Source organism: Copadichromis virginalis, linkage group LG18, assembly GCF_057382275.1.
Source record: "Copadichromis virginalis isolate Kocher_CV1m ecotype Utaka linkage group LG18, C_Virginalis_male_GT1.1, whole genome shotgun sequence".
Taxonomy (NCBI): Eukaryota; Metazoa; Chordata; class Actinopteri; order Cichliformes; family Cichlidae; genus Copadichromis; species Copadichromis virginalis.
This window is the reverse complement of record NC_140635.1, coordinates 17,622,128-17,641,903: the sequence shown is the minus strand read 5'-3', so window position 1 is coordinate 17,641,903 and position 19,776 is coordinate 17,622,128. Positions and strand designations below refer to the sequence as shown.

Genomic DNA, 19,776 nt, shown 5'->3' with positions numbered 1-19,776 from the left:
CCCACCCCCTATTTTAAAAGTGAGCAACGGCCACGTTGTCCTCACATTTCACAAATGTCCTCACATCCCAAGGTCTAAAATTCAAACCGGTCCTAACAAAGATAGACGTACGAGCTCACAAGCACACGCAAGCACAGAGGACCGCAGTGCACGCAAATGTGATTGGTAGAAATAATTTAAAAAATGCTTTGTGATATATTAGTGTGTGTAATGTGGGACAGAGCGACGGGCGTCCCTGAAAACAGCAAAGAAAAAAGTAGAATCATGTAATATTTATGGATCCGGAGTTGTGCGGGTGCCTTGGGTAAACGAAGGCGATTGACGCGCGAGTTGAACCAGCCGCATGTGATCTCCAGCCTCAGTCATTTTGGCAGCGCGATGCGAGAGAGACAGAGAGAGAGGGAGAGAGAGAGACAGACGCGGAGCTATGAAAGCGGACCTTCTGCCAGAGATGTCGACGGAGAGGAATCCCTGAAACCACCGCTGCCCAGGAAATATGGACAAATCTGGTTCGGCGTGCGAGTGCGGGCTGTTTTCTGTCGGTTTTTGCATATTGCTACAGTGTAGTGGACCAGGATGCCGTGTGGGCGATGCTGCCACAAGGGATACGTTGTGATTTCGCAGAGATGTTTTAGCAACCGATGCATAAATTAAAATAAGAAGAAGAAGAAGGAGAAAAAAACAATCACATGATTGATTGATTGATTGATTGGAGTCCAAAGGAATCTAATAGGACATCACCACCTGTTACTAGAAAACCAGGTAAGCCTCACATACCTTTTTGTCGCTTTTACATTCACAGCCCATGACGAGCATTGGTACTTAATTATAATGTCCAGCATCTCTGAAATGAAGCATTAACCCACGCGCAATGCACTTTTTCTTGGTGGAGATGTTATTTGCGTTAATGGTGCGCTGAGATGTATCTGTCAGTCACCTATGGTGTAATGGATAATAAACCGTGGCATCCACCAATAGTTACGTTTGTGTGATGCAGTTAGCGGAACTTGCGATGGGCCTCGTGATAAATCAGTTTCCTTAATAGATGACATGCATGCGATATATGGGCTTGTAGAAACCTTTAACATTGGCTCGGTGCAGGTACACAGGCAGCACCCGCAGTTCCTCCAGCCAGTGCAGTGGCAGCAGACCTCCATAGTGCTATTCAGCTGCGTTAAAGTAGTCTCTTTGCCCTGGATGCCAGTAATCGACAACATTCCCACTTTTCTTTTAAAAAAAAGGCCATTTTTACAGCTCAAACGTCACTCAACTATTCACAAATCCATCATCATCCATGTATCCTCTTTCTCGAGCCTTCCCAGCTTCTGCTTCTTACAGAAAGCATCAAGGCAAACGTCCATCTGTGGTAAACCTGAGGAGTATTTCAGCCTGCTGCTGCTGCTGCTGCTGCTGATGAGGATGATGCTGCTGGCCCTGTGTGCTTTATTAGCTTCGCAGAAAACTCTTGAATCCCTGAGTGTTTCACAAAATTTACGATGCCTCTCTCACTATAAGCTGGTGTGGCAGGGTGCTTACAAGGAAGGCTTGCTTTTAATCCATTATGGGCTGACAGACAGTCAGTGCAGTGTGCATCTATGGAGCTCACTGAGATGTAGAAATCAGGCTTCACCTCAGTGCTTTCAGGCTTGTAGCCTCAGTGTGTCCAGCTCGCTGCTCGTACAGGCATATTGAGCTGAGCTGCTCCATTCCCTGGTCATAGGTCAGGTGCAATCTGTTTGATATACTGTGGGTCTCACTTCTTACGGAGGGGACACACACATTGACATGTCATTGATGATTTTATGTCCTAGCACATGCCTCCCTCCCATCCCGTTTGTGCTGATGTTCTAAATCAAAAAGGTGTTGGGTCAAGGCGGCAGAGGTACACTGTCAGGAAATCGGGCCTGAGTGAAACGCTGTCGCTCATGTCTGGTCCATATGTCAGGCGCGAGATAGCCAGGGACAAGTTGTTTGAATCCTCCACGCTGCTGTGTTGCTCTCCGGATCTGCTGATAACTGGAGACTAGACACTGAGTAGTACCCAACAAAATCATGATCTAAAACCTTCACACATATACACACACTGTTGATTGATTTGGAAACAATGTCTGCACTGCACAACCAAGTGTTCCTCCACACACTAATCAATAATCTGCTGTTCCTCCTGCAGCTGTATCCCACTGGGTCATTTAAAAATTGGGACTAGTTAAACGTCTTGAAATACACAAGTGGGAGAAGCCGTTCTAAGGCATCACTAGAAGCAGGGAATGTACACATTGCCATTAATTATACATGTTAACACATTCGAAGTGCTGTTATACTCCCCCAGCATTAGCCAGCAGCTTGATATGTAATAAGAGTTACTCTGCATATTCAAGGGTTCCACTTTCTGTACTCTAAGCGAGGCAGAAGTTCATTTCTTTAAAATGCCACATGGCTTTATTCAGTGACCTATTTTGATCATAAAAATGAGTGCCGGGCTGAAAACGTAGCACAAATTTCTTGACAACGGTGGCAGAGGAAACTCAGATAGTGGCAGCCAGGGTAAGGAAAATAGAAGGTGAAAATGAAAACATTTAAAGGAAGTGTTTTAGTCCTTCTGACATTTTACCTCCAGCAGTTGTTCTATCTGAAAGGCATTTGAAAGGCCGGACATCTTCATTACAATCTAGCCCCAGAGCCCAAAAAGCAGAGAGGAAAAATGTATCACACCTGATGTGTCTGTGGGGCTTTTACAGCAACTGTTTGTCCAGCCATCCATACGAACTGCTCCAGATGTTGAATCCATAGAGGAGGAGCCATATGCTTTTATTTGCAGCGTGATGTATGAGCAGCGCAAATAAAAAGAGAACTGTATATATTTCTCTCCAAGGGAGCGTGCGGGGAAAATATATTAGTGGGCTGTGCCACAAAGTCACTGTCATGCAACAGGAAAACTATTAGTCTGGCTTAGCGGAGACTGATGGCTAATGAAGCAAATGCGCACCAAACTCTTCATGGCGGGGAAGACAGAAGACACAACTCTCATTTATATGCACCTCATATACCAGCCCATCTGATTTAGAGCTTTGAGACTGCAATGTAGACTTAACTCACTGAAAGCTACACCTAGATGATGACTGCTTTGAGAAAACCAATAAGAACTTATAATACCAATAATGATAAAATGAGACAAGCATGCTGGAAGTAACAAAACCCAGTGTAGAGAACCTTTATACCGGCACGAGTGGATTTCTGTTGAGGGTGAGCAGTGTTTCCTTTGTGCTTTACAACCTGTAAGGAGCCCAGGCTGGACAATTTTAGGTCACATTTGATTAATGTGGAGAATCTGCTTGTTCATTAAGCACTGCTGCCCTGACAGCACGCCAGAGTCGCAAATCAGCCTCAGTGGAAGCAGATCCTGTGCACTGTAAACTGCGGTGTTGTGTTTCCTTGTGAATGATTTGCAGTTCATTCAACATGTGAATAGTAAAATAGGGCAAACATAGTAAAACAGCCCTCAGCTGCACAGTTTTTACTTACAGTTGTGGAACAATTTTATGGGCCCAACTTAAACAACTGTGGATCGGTGCGCACCACAAGTTTATGTCTGGGTGAAGCAGCTAGTCAGCCAAAGTTATTTTATTTAAGCCATGAAACACCGTGGCGTCCACTCATGCAGGAATAACTTCAAGAGCTTCAGCAGCTGTAAATGATAAAATATAGATACATTTATTACTGGAATACGTGATATCAAAGGGGAAAATTAGGGACTTTCATCCGGTTCTCGAGTACATCCTTCCACAAAGAGCAGAAAAGGAAGAACATATAGGTTCTCTAAAATTACATAATAAGCAGCCTGGAAGCCTGGCTGGTCTTTGGTACCTACTGATTAAAGATGCCTCAGCAGAGACCTCAAGGTTAGATCATTGCACTCCTGCAAAGGCTCCACCAAGCATGAGCCTTATAGATCTCTCCAGAGTAGTGAGACATCACCAAAAAAAATCAAGCTTTAATACTGCTACAGCTTCTCGATTGTGAGGATTTACTGTTTTCTTCTTGTGTTTTAAATCATGTTGACTTTAATGCATTTTTGAAGATATTACTCTGATGAGCATTTTAAACTATTTCCCCATATTATATAGAATTAAATGTTTGTGGATAATGCAAAGGGATTTTTTAAGAGCAGTTTTCTGGTAAATATGTTGCAGATCAAATGACCACAGAGGAATCATTCATATCTCTGTGGCTTTTTCCTGTATTAATTCATATAAAAATCTTCCAAACAGAAGATTTACCCATGCACAACATACATATACGCTCATCAATCCCCCTACCCGATCCCAGGATAGTAATTTTCACATCACACATTATGAGTTTATAAATAATTTGTCCAAGCGTTTGAGAGATGGCTCTATACTTTTCTACTTTATATTTAGTAAGTGAACAGCTGCGTCCCTCGACTGTGTAGCATCATTTCAGCGTAGCCCAGCCTTCAGCAATATGCTGAGCTTTTTAATCCTTTCATGTACTCAACACACAGCATGGTGCCATTTCCAGGCCCCAAAGTCCTCCCCTGTGAGGCACTCCAGGCTTCATTGGTTAAAATCTAAAAATGATGACATGCACATTGTATATATATTTAGGATCTGTTCATAATTAGGAGAGTGAATTCTATTATTCAGTGTGGTATAAAAGCTGTGGCATTCATTTGATGAACCCAATTAAGACCCTCGTGTACGATATCATGCTTGAATTGCCCAGCCTGTTTATCCTTAGGCATTGCATCATAATGTCATGTGTAATATATATTAAAAAAATGCAATTCAATTAAAGAACCTGTCAGCAGCAAACATGCTGCGGGATCGGTTTAGTTTAGAGTTTGTTATCCATCGTGTGCCTGTTTCTGCCCCCAGATATCCAGCGATGTAATAGGGAACCAGTTTGTGAGATGATTCTCACTGATTTAAGTTGGCACCTACCTGATATCTGGTGGCGCCCTGCTGCCAAAAAACATAAATCATAGTCAGGAAGGTCATGAGCTCAGTCTATAAATGTGTCTATCACTAATTTACTCCTCTGCCTATCATTCACGAGCATCTGGCATGAAGAGTGCCGCTGGCTATAACTGGAGATCTCAGGTATCGACTTACGAGGTAATAAAATACGTTTTTTTTTTTTTTTGACAAATACGCTAAAAGAACTGAAAACGTGGGGAGATGCTCTTTACATCTCGCCCCAATGATCGATCTCCAACGTAATCAGAGAAAAAAGAAAGAAGTGTAGCACCTCCAGCGTTACACTAAAACAGGCCCTGTTGAATACAAGATGTACTCTGTAAATACGCAACTGTTCAAACAGCTGCCTCTTGACATGAGCCTGTTCACTGCTGGAGTAAGGCTGAGGGGTGAGCTTATTAGCGTCAGCAGCAGACAAGCCAGCACACAACAGTTTTAGCACAATTCTTCGTGTCAAAACCAAATAATCAGTCAGCAGAGAATTATTCTGGCTTCAGAGTTGTGTCCATTTGTTGTTACTGCTTCGAGCTGCCTGCTGTTATTATGAAAGTAACAGCTGATTCACAGATGATCACAATTCGTAGATTTTACCTTCTTAAATGTAATTGTTGCTGCATTTTTGGTCTTCTTTGGTAGAAAATGGAATTTATTTGGGTGATGGATCATCGATCCCAGAAACTTCAGTGCTTTTTGTATTTTAATTTTTGTATTTTATAAGAAAATTATAGCTATAAAGTCAAGTGTAGTAAGGTGAAGGTTTTCTTTATGTGCTCTTCGGTTTTTTATGAAGCATATAGTTCATACACCAGAAGACAAAGTCAAAGCCGATCACTGTGCTGGCTCTTAAAACTTTAATTCGTACCTACCTAGAGGAAACAGACCCAACCAAACCAAATATAAAGATGATTGTCTTTTTGTTTGTGTTGAGTTGATCGAGCCTGGCTGATATCAGCAGACCGATACTGTGCACTGATCTACTGGTATCGGCATTTATAACGGATATAACAAGAAGAGACAAGAGAAATACCTACTTGGCTCACTTTGATTTTGATTGTTTTCCGTTACAGTTAAGTACCACCAAATGTGCATGGGGTTGTTATAGCCAGGGGTGCACATAAGTGGTGCACAGGTGCGCATTCGCTGTCAAAATAAAAGACGCGCACCAGATAAGAAGTTGCAACGTGCGTTTGCGTACATATAAAAGGCGCTGTTTTTGTCCGCTAGAGTTTTCACGGCATATTCTGCATCACATCTCTGTGCGTCCATCATTTGTTTGAAGCCAGCTCACCTCCTGGAATCACTTTTCTGAGAATACGTGCTTCTTTTGCGGTTCGGACTCCCTCTGACATTTCTTTGGAGGTTGAGGAACACCAAAGTAATTGCAGGAGCTTGCTTCTTCGACATCTTTAAGAGTTCTAAAAAAATGTCTGTACTCCTCCAGAAAATTGTATGTACGCAAACGCGCGTTGCAACTGCTTATCTGGTGCGCGTCTTTTATTTTGACAGCGAATGCGCACCTGCGGACCACGTATGTGCACCCCTGGTTATAGCAGTGTGAGCAAAAGTCCCGTTATGTCATTGTATGCGACTCAAACACAACACAACAATGGAGGACGAGGAGGTGATGGTATACCTGTGTATGGCGTTTGTCAGATTTGGTTACCCGTGATTTGTGTGCACGCATTTGCTTTATTGCCGGGTTTGGCGGTTTTAAGGAGTCGCTCTCATGATCCATCGAGTGATGTTATTGACTGGCCGATCGGTGGAACGAACCGAGCCGAGCAGAGAAGGTTCTAGTGGAAAAGGACTATATCTTATCACTGTTAATGTTGCATAGTTTGCCCACCAAATGGCAATCTGTAACTTCCCTTTTGGCCACACGTGTTTGGAGTGCCACAATTACAACAACCAGCTGATCCGAGCAGTTGTAAGCGTAAAGGAGTCATTAAATAACCACACGTAACAAATGCTAGAAAAAACTGTTTAGCTTTCAAGAATCTGAAATAAATATAAATCTGGCAGTATATCAGAATATTGGTGCTTTCCAGATTAAGTCAGTTTTTACCTCTCTGGTGCCCCCTTAACCTCGGATTTCCTTCTCAGAAAGCCAGAGCTGCTCCACTAACCCTGAGCCAACAATTCAAGACAGCAGCAGTGAATGTAAACATGAATAAAACTATAAAACTTGTAGTGTCGTGTTTTTGTCACTTGCTAAATATTCAACGCACAGAGCACTGACAAGACGGTTTCCATGACTGTGCTGCAGCGACGTTCTTAAATCCAAATATTATTTTGTAATGCTGGTGGTAATGAATGACTCTACCTTGCTAAAAAACAAGACAAGTCATGTTTCTTGCTTGCTTGTCTGTAATGATAAACAGTTATGATCACAGATCAGAAATAACTGTTGGAGGATGATGATATGATGATGTAAATTTCTTTACAAAGCAGCTAAATATAATTCATACTTTGCCCACGTTGACTCTACAGCTTTAAAAGTTATAGGCTGGATTCAGAAGGTAAACATATCAGGCATTAGATGAAGCTGCCAGCTCATAACAGAAGTGTCATTGTTTTCTCACGTGAACTGGCAGATCTTGTGAAATCTCATCAGTGCAATGCCGTTGCTGTTGAGTGGAACTGCTTCTGAGACGCCATAATATTTGAGTAACATAATACCTCCTATCATCGCTCTCCAAATTAAAAAAGCTGCACTCTCAGGCACCATATGTTCCAGGTTGCAGAACAAATGAACATACAGTAAGTGAAACCCATCTCAATTTTCGAGAGGGAAAGCTACGTGTGGCGGAGCACTCTGCAGACAGCTGCTCCACCTACGCACAAACGGCCATTTATCATCCTGTATGGGCCACAGCTGTCCTCAGGTCTACGAGATGGAGATGTCATGTTACAATCTCCACACCATCTAGCTAATCTCACGCTGCTCTCTTGCTGTGTTTTCAGCCATTGTGTCAGACACAAGAGCGTTATTTGAAAAACATTGCTTGGCAAATTGGTAGGACTGAAAATATCTGATGGCGTGGTTGTAAAAGGAGTTCTGCTGACTCGACTTAAAAGGCACAAAAGGTTTGGCCTATTTCATCTTTGGAGAAGCACTGGCATCTGACAGGATATACAGGAGGGCACCTGTGAAGACAAAGTGCTCATATCAGAGCTGCAGACACATTTTTCAGCTGACCATGTGAAGGCATTCATTTTTAAAGCAGGCCTGCAAATGATGTCAGGATTTTTCTTACATCCGTTACACACAGCCGGCCTGACTCTGACAGTTTGGAGAGCAAGTGGAGGCAAAAGCCTTAAAAAGTTCAACCTTTAAAGTTAGCAACAGCGCTTAGCACAATCAGTATATCAGTGAAACTAACACACTTTCACAAATTTAGAAAAAAAACATGTCATAGGTAAAAAAACAACAACATTTATTCTTCTGTAATAATAATCAGAAATAAACAGGACAGTTCATGTCATAGATGCTAAAATCTAATTTACTACAACCTTTACTACTGCTTTCCATATCTCCCACTCATCCTTTCAGTTTACTGCATCAGGAAATTTCTAATATTGGGAGTCACAAGATCCAGGTTTTGCATATTTAAGCTGGTTTTATCTTAATAAACATTCATTCAATCTTACCAATAATCAATTTATTTTTGGAAAACATAGAGAAAAGCACAAAAATCATTAAATGATGGAATTAAAAAAATCGAATCAAAGTTGGTAAAGATAAATCCTTCTTATTAACTAGTAGTGGTACTATAATGCAATACAGTTCACGCTACACTGTAAAGAACAGTTTCAGACTACAGTCAGATGCCAGTTTATTAAGAACATATTGTTAAAGCAAATGTAGTGCAGTATATTCTCATGCAACACAGTCTCACTGCAGTTTGTGAAACAGCCTGAACGTGTGATTCATGTTACTGGACAGGAATCTTACCTCCTTATTTTTGTTAACCTGAGCATGAGTTTGCATCAGATCAGTGCTTTATTCATTCATTCATGTCCATGAACTTGAATTGAAGATTTCCCACCTTTAAAAGAGGAAAAGTCCTCTTTGGAAGTGGCTTAAATCATTTCACAGCTCATGGGAACCAGCTAGGACTACAAGGATTTTTGTTTTGTTTTGTTTTTTGTTTTTAAAAATTTCCAAATAAAACATTTGCAAAAGAAAAATAGTACTTAATTATAATTTCAAATAAACAACAAAAGGTCCAAAAATGATTGCCACTTTTTCAAATCTCCACTTTCTCGGTTGCCAGGGTAACTATGAAGACCACACAACATACATGTTTCAGGCTGGAAACATGCTTCCCGTTGAAAGACTCAAAGCTATGCTGACTGTGTTATAAACACAGGCTAATTTGGGCCCATGTACACAAACAAGAGGTGAATAAAAATCCACCTCATTTATAGTTAGTTAGTGAAGGATTATTTATGCAGGACATCCCACTGAGATGAAGACCTCTTTTGCACACAAAACCTCTATAGTAATATAATCCGCTACACACACACACACACACACACACACACACACACACACACACACACACACACACACACACACACACACACAATGTATGAGAAATATGGGCCAGTAAAGTTTTACAGCTACCCAGAGAAATGAACGTCTTCACAGCTTCAAGCTGTGTTGCAGCTCATTCCAGCATTAAGGTGCTTAATGCTGGAAATCAGTCGTCACCAGTTCAGACTTTGTGTGAGGACTTTTCCTCTCTCCTGGGAGAGGTTAAATCAACACCTTTTTGAATCACATTCAACAGAAAACAAATACTGAAACTGTCACTGTGGGCTTTATTACACTGTGTTAGCTGGTATTTAATCTATTTTAGGTGTATTGATTGTTCTGTGTTGGAAACACTTTCTAAGGGAAGACCAAGCGAGGAGATATCGGTGAGTCATTAGCTAATAATTAGATCATAATGATCCGCTACTTATTTTAATTATTAGCTACTGTTTTCACGCCGCCTCAGATAATAAAGCATCTTGCTCAGTAGATACTCAGTAAATGATTGTTTCTTCAGGATTACTTTGCCTTTACCTGTTTGTGTGTCCACTCATGTAACAGAAAAACATTCTCACATCATCACAATGAAAGGTGAAAGAAAACTGTGTAGCTAAGCTATAGTAAAAAAGAATCAACACTAAACAGACATTATTCATTTTAAAGAGTTCAACATTCAAGTTTCCAAAATGCAACACAGCATGAGAAAGAAAGTTTAAAAGAAACTGACTAAAAGATCGACGCTGCACCCGTAGGAGCTGCTCATCCATTGAAACCCATCCCACGAAGCTCCCAGCGCACAGTTTTTGTTCTGCTGTTAATGTCAGAGGAGGTTTTTGGGACCCAAAACCAGCGACCCTGCTCTGTGACATTACGTGGTCTGCTGAGGTGCTTATCTAAACTCTTCCACTTGGCAATAAAACCTCTTAAAGTTGATAGCTGACCATCTAGGAGAGAAGAAGATTTCTCAGACTCATTTGTTGCACTGGTGGCGTCCTACACTACCACACTCGATTATGTTAAGCCTTTTAATATGATCCGTTCTTTCCCAGACTCAAGTAAGAGGTGAGGCCCAATACTTCTGTCCAACAGCTTGAATCAGCAGCTGGAGATCTGTTGAGACTGATCATTTTTTAAAAGAATAATGATATCACACAGCTATATTGAGTTCTTGCGCTGATTCTGACATAATATTAGTATTTGAGAGTTTTCTGAAAATTTCTTCTGTTTCGATTCAGCCCATATTCCTTAAAGGTGCTCGCGCTCTTGTTCCCTTCTCTGTTCTCCAGTGATTAACAAACATTTGCAAGTTTCACTAAGTCTACTTTTACAGTATAATCAGAAGTCAGTGATTTATGCATGAAATGTGGCCTCAAATGCATATACTGTGAGTTCTTTTAATCGCGCGGAACAATGATCAAAGTAGCAACGCCGCAACTCAACAAAAGGGTGGCAACGAGCAAAAAATACATACTAACGAGGAGGGTTTCTCAAGGATGAGCAATTGGAAGTTAATAAACGTGTTGAGATAGTCATGTGTGCTTAGCATACGAAAAACACAAGAAAGGCGAAGAATATGAGTTAATTGCATTTCGGCATTTGCGTTCATGAATCGACAGTGGGGTGTTTGAGTGCATCCTTCATCTTAGACTGAGAAACGAGGTTCACAGTTGTGAGTTTGTGTTTGCATCTCTGCTTTTTTTTGTTTGTTTGTTTTAACCAGGTGGTTATTTAAAAAAAAAAAGCTGTGAATTTGCTTCTGATTCAACATCCCACATAAACGCAGCATTTGCAGTGAAAACACACTTGTCTGTATTAAGATTACATCTTTTGAGTCGTAGCCAAAAGCATGTAATCAACAGTCAGCCTTGTTTCAGAGCATTACTTGAAGACTTGCATTTTCTTTTCTTTTCTTTGTTTGTTTCAGCTCTCGAGTGGTTCTAGGATCAGGATGATACCATAGCCACATCCTCCTCCTGTTACTGCAGCACGACCACCGATAAGGGACCTCGAGGAGAGAAACCTCACTTCACGATAGCCTCTTTTTGCTCTCCAGCACCGGCTCCTCTGGGAATAATCCTGCAGCACTTACAGAGTAGCAGGAGAGGTGACAGCATTGCTCCCCCACCACCCAAGTCTGACAGCCATGATCCGGGAAGGCCCTCTGCTACGACTCAGATCGGGGATCAACTCACTGCTCGATGGCTAGGGCTGAACGTACAAAGAGCTGGGGGCCTTTCTGCTGAGGTAAGTCTCCGACTCCCTCTGCAGCACAGGTTCTATAATTCAAGTATGAGCCATTTTTGCTCTGCGCTCGTTTTGTTGAGTCAAGTGGCAGTCATGTCTGATTATAACTGAGTGGAACCGGTTTATGTAAATGCGGCTTTCTCACAACATTACTCAAAGACTACTTGCGTCTGTATGGAAGCAGTCAGATAATTTAAAAATGCGTGCATGTTATTTTGGGCAGAGCGCACTTTTACTTTCTAAACACATAATCTGTAGTAGTTTTGTAGTAGCACTTTCCACAGTCTTCTGCTTCCACCAGTAACACGGTTCATTTCTGGGAGCACTGGATTCGATATTGAAACATTTATTAGGATACCTGGGCTCTCACCTTTGTAATCAATTACACTGACATTGCTCAGTGAGGATTTTCTTTCGTTCTTGTCGCTTAGAAGAGGCACGTTTCGATGAAAAAAACATTTCTCTCCTTTGTCTGTGTTTTGTATGAGACTATAATGAGAATAGGCATCCCGCTAACAATGCTGGTTTAAATCAGCTCTGTGGTTTTGCTGCAGCAGGCCAGTCGTGTCTTTAAGCATTTGTCTCCTCCGACTAACTCAGTCTTGTTTTTCTCTATTGCAGTATCCCTCACTGCATAGTAGCACATGGATTTCAAGACTTCAAATGAAGAGGTTGGTAGAATTCAATCAATGTAACAATTGAGCAAGATTATAGAAAGCGGCGAGGCATTTTCAGGCACTTGGAAACAGTGTTAAAGCATGCAAGGTATCTGAGGGCCTGTGGCTACAACAGCAGCGGGGCACATACAGTGCAGTTTGTGCATGTGCAGTCTCACTAGGCCCCCTTTATCCCCCTTTAATCTGTCAACTGCAAACTCCCCCCACAAAAAAAACCAAGTAAAGCTACACAACAAAACACACCACTTAATGTCTTTTAGCTTTCACTTTATGAGCTCATCTTATCTGACATCCTGAGCAACAAGGGAAGGTGGTGATGATGGATCTGCAGCTGATTTACTCTCTGATAGCGTTTCTCAAGCAGAGACCATAGCCGCTTCATTTATCACCCAGCTATCATAAATTAGCGAGGCTAGCCATGTAACATGCCGGCACAAAGGCACACCGAAACCCTCTGTGCTTTTCATCATGCTAACTTCTGCTTACTTGCATCCTCTCTCCTTCCCTGACCTGGAAAATGCACGGCGAGTGGAGGCTTCTGGATGAGTAAGAGTGAGGAAACACAGGTGTACCCTGTGCTGAAGTCTTTTATATGCTGGAATGATGTATACATGCTGCAAGTTTTTTCTTGCAGCGCCTATGACAGAACAAAGTTGCAGTTGTGATGCAACACAGTACACACTCATGGGAGGGTGATCAATCTTGACAGTTCAGAATATACAGGCTGATTACTTGCTAAATGTGTTGGCGTCACAGAGTCGCAGCTTTTTTCACTCGCTTAATGGATGAATGAGGAAATGTAAAATATACAGATCATCAAAGCCACAGCTTTTTATTTATCTATTTTTTGAATTTGCAATCTGACGCTGCTGTATGGTGCATCATTGTGCAGATGGTGCTGCAAGTAAATAAATAGCTCAGAAATCATAACAAAAAAACCCAACCCAGCAACACTGACTTAGAAGATTAAAAGGAATGTTCAATGATAACTAAATCATTAACAGTGATTCTGCTGTTACAGAGCAGCCATGTTGATCAAAGTGTGCATCGAAACGAATAAAGACCTCTTTTTTATGTTAGAGAAGAGGCTCTTTGGGCACTCGTACCAGCTGGGGTTGACAGTTTTGCAGCACATCACAAGTAACTGATGCTGCTAAAGACTGACCCGAGGAACCGAGGATTTCTCTTTGGGCAGCTTCCTCGCATCTCTGCCTTGCATCGCATCTCACAGCTGGGAGATGCTGAGATGTGAGGCACGCGATGTTGACAAGCTGGTTGTCCGTTTTTGCTCCTCGACCGTCTTTTTTCAAAATGCAACAAAGTTCACTGCAGGTCCTCTTGATAGGAAACATCAGAAAAATTTATTTTCCTTTAAAAAAAAAATTAATCTCGTTTGGCGTTCGCTGTAATGGTCCTTGATTAAAAGAAGATTCCCTCATAGTTTGCCACATGCACGCCAGCAGACTACAGCTGATAATGGTGGGGTGTTTCGGAGGTTGGTGTGAATTATAGTGAATTATAAAATAGGATAAAGGATGAGGTTCATTATGTACAATACAAGCACTGCAGCGGGTCAAATAATGCTCAGTCACCTGAGATGCTGTCTGACCCGGCTAATATACAAACACTACTACCCTCATTTCGCTTGGCTAATGACTTTCACACAGACACGCATTACCTCAAATAACGTGAATTAATGGCTCCCTCATTTCATTTCTCACGCTGCAGCTGCAGGCGAGGGCTTGGCTCTTCACGTTCCTCATTTAGGGTGAAAGATAATATGCTCCGCAAACTGACTTTGATTCAAGTTCGACCCGCAATTTTGAGAGATACTCTCGCTGTCTCTCTGTCTGAGAATAGCAGTCATGCAACCAGCCTGTCTTGTGAACCGATGAGTGGCGTATCCTGGGCGACAAGGATGCTGACACTGGTGGCTTTCTTCTATTAGCAGTCTTGTCAGGTGAAGGTGCTCCTTTCATGTAGACCTTTTTAAGTCAAGGACAGGACAGGCATCACAATTAGCTGGGGATGAGGAAGGATACGCAGAATGCAAATGCATGCAGATTAGCGTGTTTTAAACGGTTCACTGGAAACACACACGCCGCTCTCACACTCGCTCGTGGAAAGCAGGGAGATTCAAATGCAGAGGTCGATTTGATTTGAGCCACTGAATTTCACAGCTTCTTAATTTGTCACCATTTGATATAATAATACAATGTGATGATATAATTTGGGTTTCTGTGTCTCAGCGTGGAACAGAGGGTACAAAAGTGTTATTTGGACTCGCAGAATGCGGCTTATAAGCCATATATCAATTGTTTTCTTGTATATTTTGTTATCCAAATTGGTTGTTTATTACTCAGAGCTGCTATTGTGGTTATTTGGTCCGACATTAGCCTTAACAAGAAGAGTAATTTAAAAAAAAGAAGAAAATAATAGACACCAAAACCCTGTTTCCTAATTTCCATGTTCATTCTGCAGCGAGTATTCTCAATGACATTTCATTTCATGGCCAGTTAATTTAGTCATGGAGGGATGATGAATGATTTTATCTCTCTGACTGTTCACAGACAAAGACTGGGATTTATTTGATGCAAGAAGGTAATGAGGAGCCGTTTAATATTCGACTACACTTGGCCAAAGATATTCTGACCATTCAAGAGCAAGATGTCATCTGTGTGTCAGGAGAGCCTTTCTATTCGAGCGTAAGTAACCCAGTCATAATTACAGACGCTGAAATCAGTAACGTATACAGCAGCGCGGGGTAATGAAGGTTACAACACAAAAGTGCTGAGAACACAGCTCAGTGTCTGTGTTAATGGAAAGCCTACATGAGTGAATCTATTCCTCATAAATCAAGTGTAGTCATTAAATAATAATTCACCTACTGAGTTTAACATTTAGCTCTCGCTTGTCATCACCCCTGACAACTTTTCCTTCACATTAATTATTGCGCGGGTTTCTTGTGCGAAAAAAAATATTCAGCTGAGACCCGAGACCGTGACCTTTCCCAAAATGGAATTATTCATTCAATAACATTTTCCTGGATAAAAATCCTCAAATGACAAATGGAGGTTTGTGTCCTGTGAAACATCATTAATAATCAGCGAAAAGGGCAAAGGCACCGGTATGCAAATACAACTGCAACGTATCAGTCCAAGTGCTGGTGACCAAGTTCAGTTGAATATTTGGATTGAATTTTACATTTCATTTAAGAAATTGCTGAATACGCTGCATGCATGCACCTTGAGCAACAGAGTGTTCATATTCGATGCCATACAAACCTGACTGTCATTGAAAAATGTATCAGAGCCCACCCGAGACAACTTTTAACTTCAAAAGTTGTTGCAAAACATAAAATACACTCACTGGTGACGATAGTACGGTAGGTACACCTTCACCTACACTTCTTTAAATTCTCATGGCATCGATTGAATAAGGTGCTGGAAACATTGCCTCAGAGATCATCTTTTGGACCATGTTGACACGACAGCGTCACACAGTTGCGGCGGGTTTGTTGGCTGCACATCCACGATGTGACTCTCCTGTTCAGCACAACCCAGAGGTACTCTACTGAGACTGTGGGGGCCATTTGACTGCAGTGAACTTATTGTCTGTCAGTCTGACTTGAGCTTTGTGACCTGCTGCGTTATCCTGCTGGAAGCAGCCACTAGAAGATGGGTACACTGTGGTCATAAAGGGATGGATGTGGTCTTCTGTGTGGCAGTGTTCAGGTAGACTGTGGTGTTTAAAAACACAGAAAATATCCCCCACACTATTACACCACCACTAGCAGTCTGAAATGTTTACACAGGTCAGGATGGATCCACGCTTTCATGATGTTTCTGCCAGATTCTGTCCCTGCCATCTGAATGTTGCAGCAGAAATTGAGACTCAGTAGACCAGGCAACGTTTTCCAATCTCCTGCCCGCTAAGAACATGAACTGTATCCTCGGTTTCCTGCTTGTAGCTGACAGGAATATCACCTGGTGTTGTCTTATGCTGCTGTAGTCTACGTCTTTCAATGTTCTTGATTGTAACTAGCTGATATTTGCCTTTCCATCTGCTGGAAGCAGTCTGTCCATTCTCCTCAGACCTGGCATTTTCACCCAGCACTCACTGGATATTTTTACTTTTTTCTGACCATTCTGTAAACCCTAGAGATGGCTGTGTTTGAAAATCCCAGTAGATCAGCAGTTTCTGAAACATGTTTCTGAGCACAAACAACCACACTACATCAAGACTACTTCAAAATCACCTTTTCCCCTGCATTCTGATGCTCATTTTGCACTTCAGCAGCTCGTCTTGACTATTTCTGCATCCTTAAAGACACTGAGTTGCTGCCATGTGATTGGCTGATTAGATATTTGCATTAACGAAGAGTTGAACCGGTGTACCTACTAAAGTGGCCAGTAAGGCACTGTAAAAGAAAATCCATAAACTACACCTGAGAAAAGAAAACACACCCAATGCAACAAAAAGTACCAAAAGAAGGCAAATATTTGTAAAATGCTCAAACTTATGCTGAAATCAATAAACCACCTTCCTGTTTTGTATTAAAAAATGTTGTAATCATTAAAACAGTTAAAGAAAAGCTTCAGGAGTTAGATCGTTTTAATTCCACATTTCCACAGCTTGAAATCATGTCCTGCAGTCTAAACTCGTCTTTCTAACTGCAGGAGAGGACTGTAACGATCAGGAGACAGACGATTGGAGGGTTCGGTCTGAGCATCAAGGTAATTTAGATCCCAGCAGATTAGGGCCACTCCTCCCAAGCTCCTAGAATTAAGTCTGAACAAGTGGCATTGATTATTTCCTTGTCAATGTGCAACAACTGTGTCAGCCAAGGATGTTGATCTCAAGAGTCTTGTTCTCCATTTGTGATACCTTCGTAATCCAATTCTTTTTGATTTCTCTCTGTAGGGTGGAGCAGAGCACAAAATCCCTGTTGTGATATCAAAAATATCAAAGGAGCAGAAAGGTATAACGTCAGGGTTTTTTCTCCCCACTTCCCGTCATTTTCCCCCTCCTCTTGTTTGTTTGCGTTAAAGCGACTGTTCTCTTTCCAGCTGAACTGTCTGGGCTGCTTTTCATCGGAGACGGCATCCTTCAGGTAACACGCCGCATTAATGCGCGTTTACACATCTCATCCCACACCGCGAGCTAACACGTTTCCTCGTTCTTTAATAATTCATGCGCCACATGTCCATAAAACTGTGTGGCGTAATTATGCGTCCCTATAGGCTAATAAAGGTCTTTAATTTGTTGCATCTCTTTCAGCCAAAATAAATAAATAAATCGATTAAAGAAAATCTCCCACATGGCAACAGTTTTTGCCGCAGATGTCATAACAATTATTATGCTGGCCCCATTAATCATTTTGAAGATAAAGCTACAGTGATATGATGCCAGCAGTATCATTTAGGCTAACCGTGTTATTGTTGTTTCCAGATAAATGGAATAAATGTCAGGAGCTATCGCCACGAGGAAGTGGTAAGCTGTCAGCTCATATCTCATAGTTTCTCACCGCTGCAACAACTCTTTCAACAGCTTATCTTGTCTCACTTCATGATTTGTATCTTTCTGACATGTAAAGCCATTTTTTTCTCTTTCATTCCTGCCTAAATTCATCTGTAAGCAATATGTGTGAGTAAGGAGCATAAAAGTTGCACTCTGTAAATCCCTTATCTTGGATTTCCATTCTTAGCGAGGCTTTGGCACACCATGTTTCATCACAGCAAGCATTCAGCGAGAAAAACCTCACAGTTTACAGCTTCTGTAAAGAAGACCAAAAAAAAAAAATATTCCCAAGGTTTGTTTGTTTTTCTGCTTTCCAGGTCCAGGTTTTAAGAAATGCTGGTGAAGAAGTGACTCTCACGGTCTCTTTCTTAAAGAAGACTCCAGCCTTTTTGAAACTGCCCCTTTGTGAGGACTGTACATGTGAGAACCCTCTCATTCACCCCGGTATTAGGTCTAAGTACATAATCACTATTACCGCTGTGGAAAATAATTGGCCAAGAGTATTTATAGCTGGTGGGGTTTTTTTTTCCTGTCTAGAATTGGTCGCCCTGGAAACAATAAATTTGAGTCGACTTGAGAGAAATAAAGAAAAATACGCCCAGCTCCTGCTCCATTTATTTTGGACTTCCTGTCTTGTTAAGCACTGAGTAAAGATGCTGCTTTGAGGAGTAAACCCATCTCAAGCTTCAGAAAAGATGCTAAAGACTAAACTGCAGTAATTAACAAAATCTCAGGATTGATTGCTCTCGTATGTCAGAGCTTTATTGTGAGACATGAAAGCATTTCATGAAATCCTTTCATTTGCGTATATAGGGCAGGTTGACTGGCCATCCAGCCAGTCAACGGAATACAAATTGGCAGAGAGCTGGAGCCGACTTGAGCAGCAGAACAAAGTAACACGCTTTAGATGATGGCTGTGATTCATTGCTGCTAGAAACCTTGAAATAGACGGGGGTGTAGCTGTGGGTTTATTGTTGTTTTCCTGTATGCTGCAGGCATCCCCAGTGACCAGAGTAGTGGGACCTCCTCTCCTCTGTGTGATAGTGGCCTGCACTTGAACTACCATCCTAACAACACGGTACTTTTTCATTAGCCTTTCTTTTGATTGGCTGATTTAGTAGCTGTCCTTTTGTAACTACGCAGCAGCAGATGCCAGAAAGTTGTTTCCATGCAACTGTCACTGCTTGCTGATAGCTAGGATGTTCTATCTTTATCTTTTGAGGACGGCAAATCACTTTTAATCTGCAGCTTGTGCTGTCTGTGCATCCGCAACAACCGTATAGTTGCAGCAGGACTCGGGCTCTTTGACATGGGAACAGCTTCAAATGCTGGAGGTGGGAAGGGGCTATCTCTTCTAACTTCGGTTTCACACTTCTGCAGGACACCCTGTCCTGCTCGTCCTGGCCCACGTCCCCAGGGCTTCGCTGGGAGAAGAGATGGGTGGACCTGCGCCTTATTCCTCTGCTACACTCACGCTTGTCACAGTATATCCCCGGCTCTGACGTTTCCAGGTGAGCTCTGGGACTTCGTGCTGAAGTGTCAGTTTCTTTCTTCTTAAGATGTTAGTGCAGAGATCTCTTACATTTTAAATGCTTGGGGATTTTCAAATAGAGCACACTGCAATGCTCCATCTATAAATAGACTGTGTAGAGTGTACCATTAAACACACGATCAGTATTTGGCTGGGTTAACACTTTAACTTATGCCTCACTGGTGTCTTGTGATTTGGTTGGGTTAGTGAGTAAAGCCAGATTTATGTTCCTCTGCTCGTGTCAGTTTGGGCAACTCTTTGGATACG

General features: G+C 41.8%; 1 protein-coding gene across 3 annotated transcripts in view; it reads left to right on the top strand.

The window, feature by feature from the left end:
- The first annotated feature begins 202 nt into the window (after positions 1–202).
- sntg1 (syntrophin, gamma 1) overlaps positions 203–19,776 on the top strand; it is a 42,819-nt gene continuing 23,245 nt past the window's right edge. Inside the window, exons 1-11 of one of the 3 annotated variants that reach the window (XM_085438506.1) lie at positions 203–762; positions 11,462–11,781; positions 12,403–12,452; positions 15,029–15,163; positions 17,138–17,194; positions 17,382–17,439; positions 17,528–17,571; positions 17,910–17,951; positions 18,296–18,398; positions 18,974–19,056; positions 19,359–19,489. In XM_085438506.1, the coding sequence (XP_085294632.1) occupies positions 12,426–12,452; positions 15,029–15,163; positions 17,138–17,194; positions 17,382–17,439; positions 17,528–17,571; positions 17,910–17,951; positions 18,296–18,398; positions 18,974–19,056; positions 19,359–19,489 (680 nt within the window). In that variant the 5' untranslated portion in view covers positions 203–762; positions 11,462–11,781; positions 12,403–12,425. Of the gene's footprint in view, positions 763–11,461; positions 11,782–12,402; positions 12,453–15,028; positions 15,164–17,137; positions 17,195–17,381; positions 17,440–17,527; positions 17,572–17,909; positions 17,952–18,295; positions 18,423–18,973; positions 19,057–19,358; positions 19,490–19,776 lie in introns of all 3 variants that reach the window. The other 2 variants (XM_085438505.1, XM_085438507.1) reach the window with 2 other exon arrangements.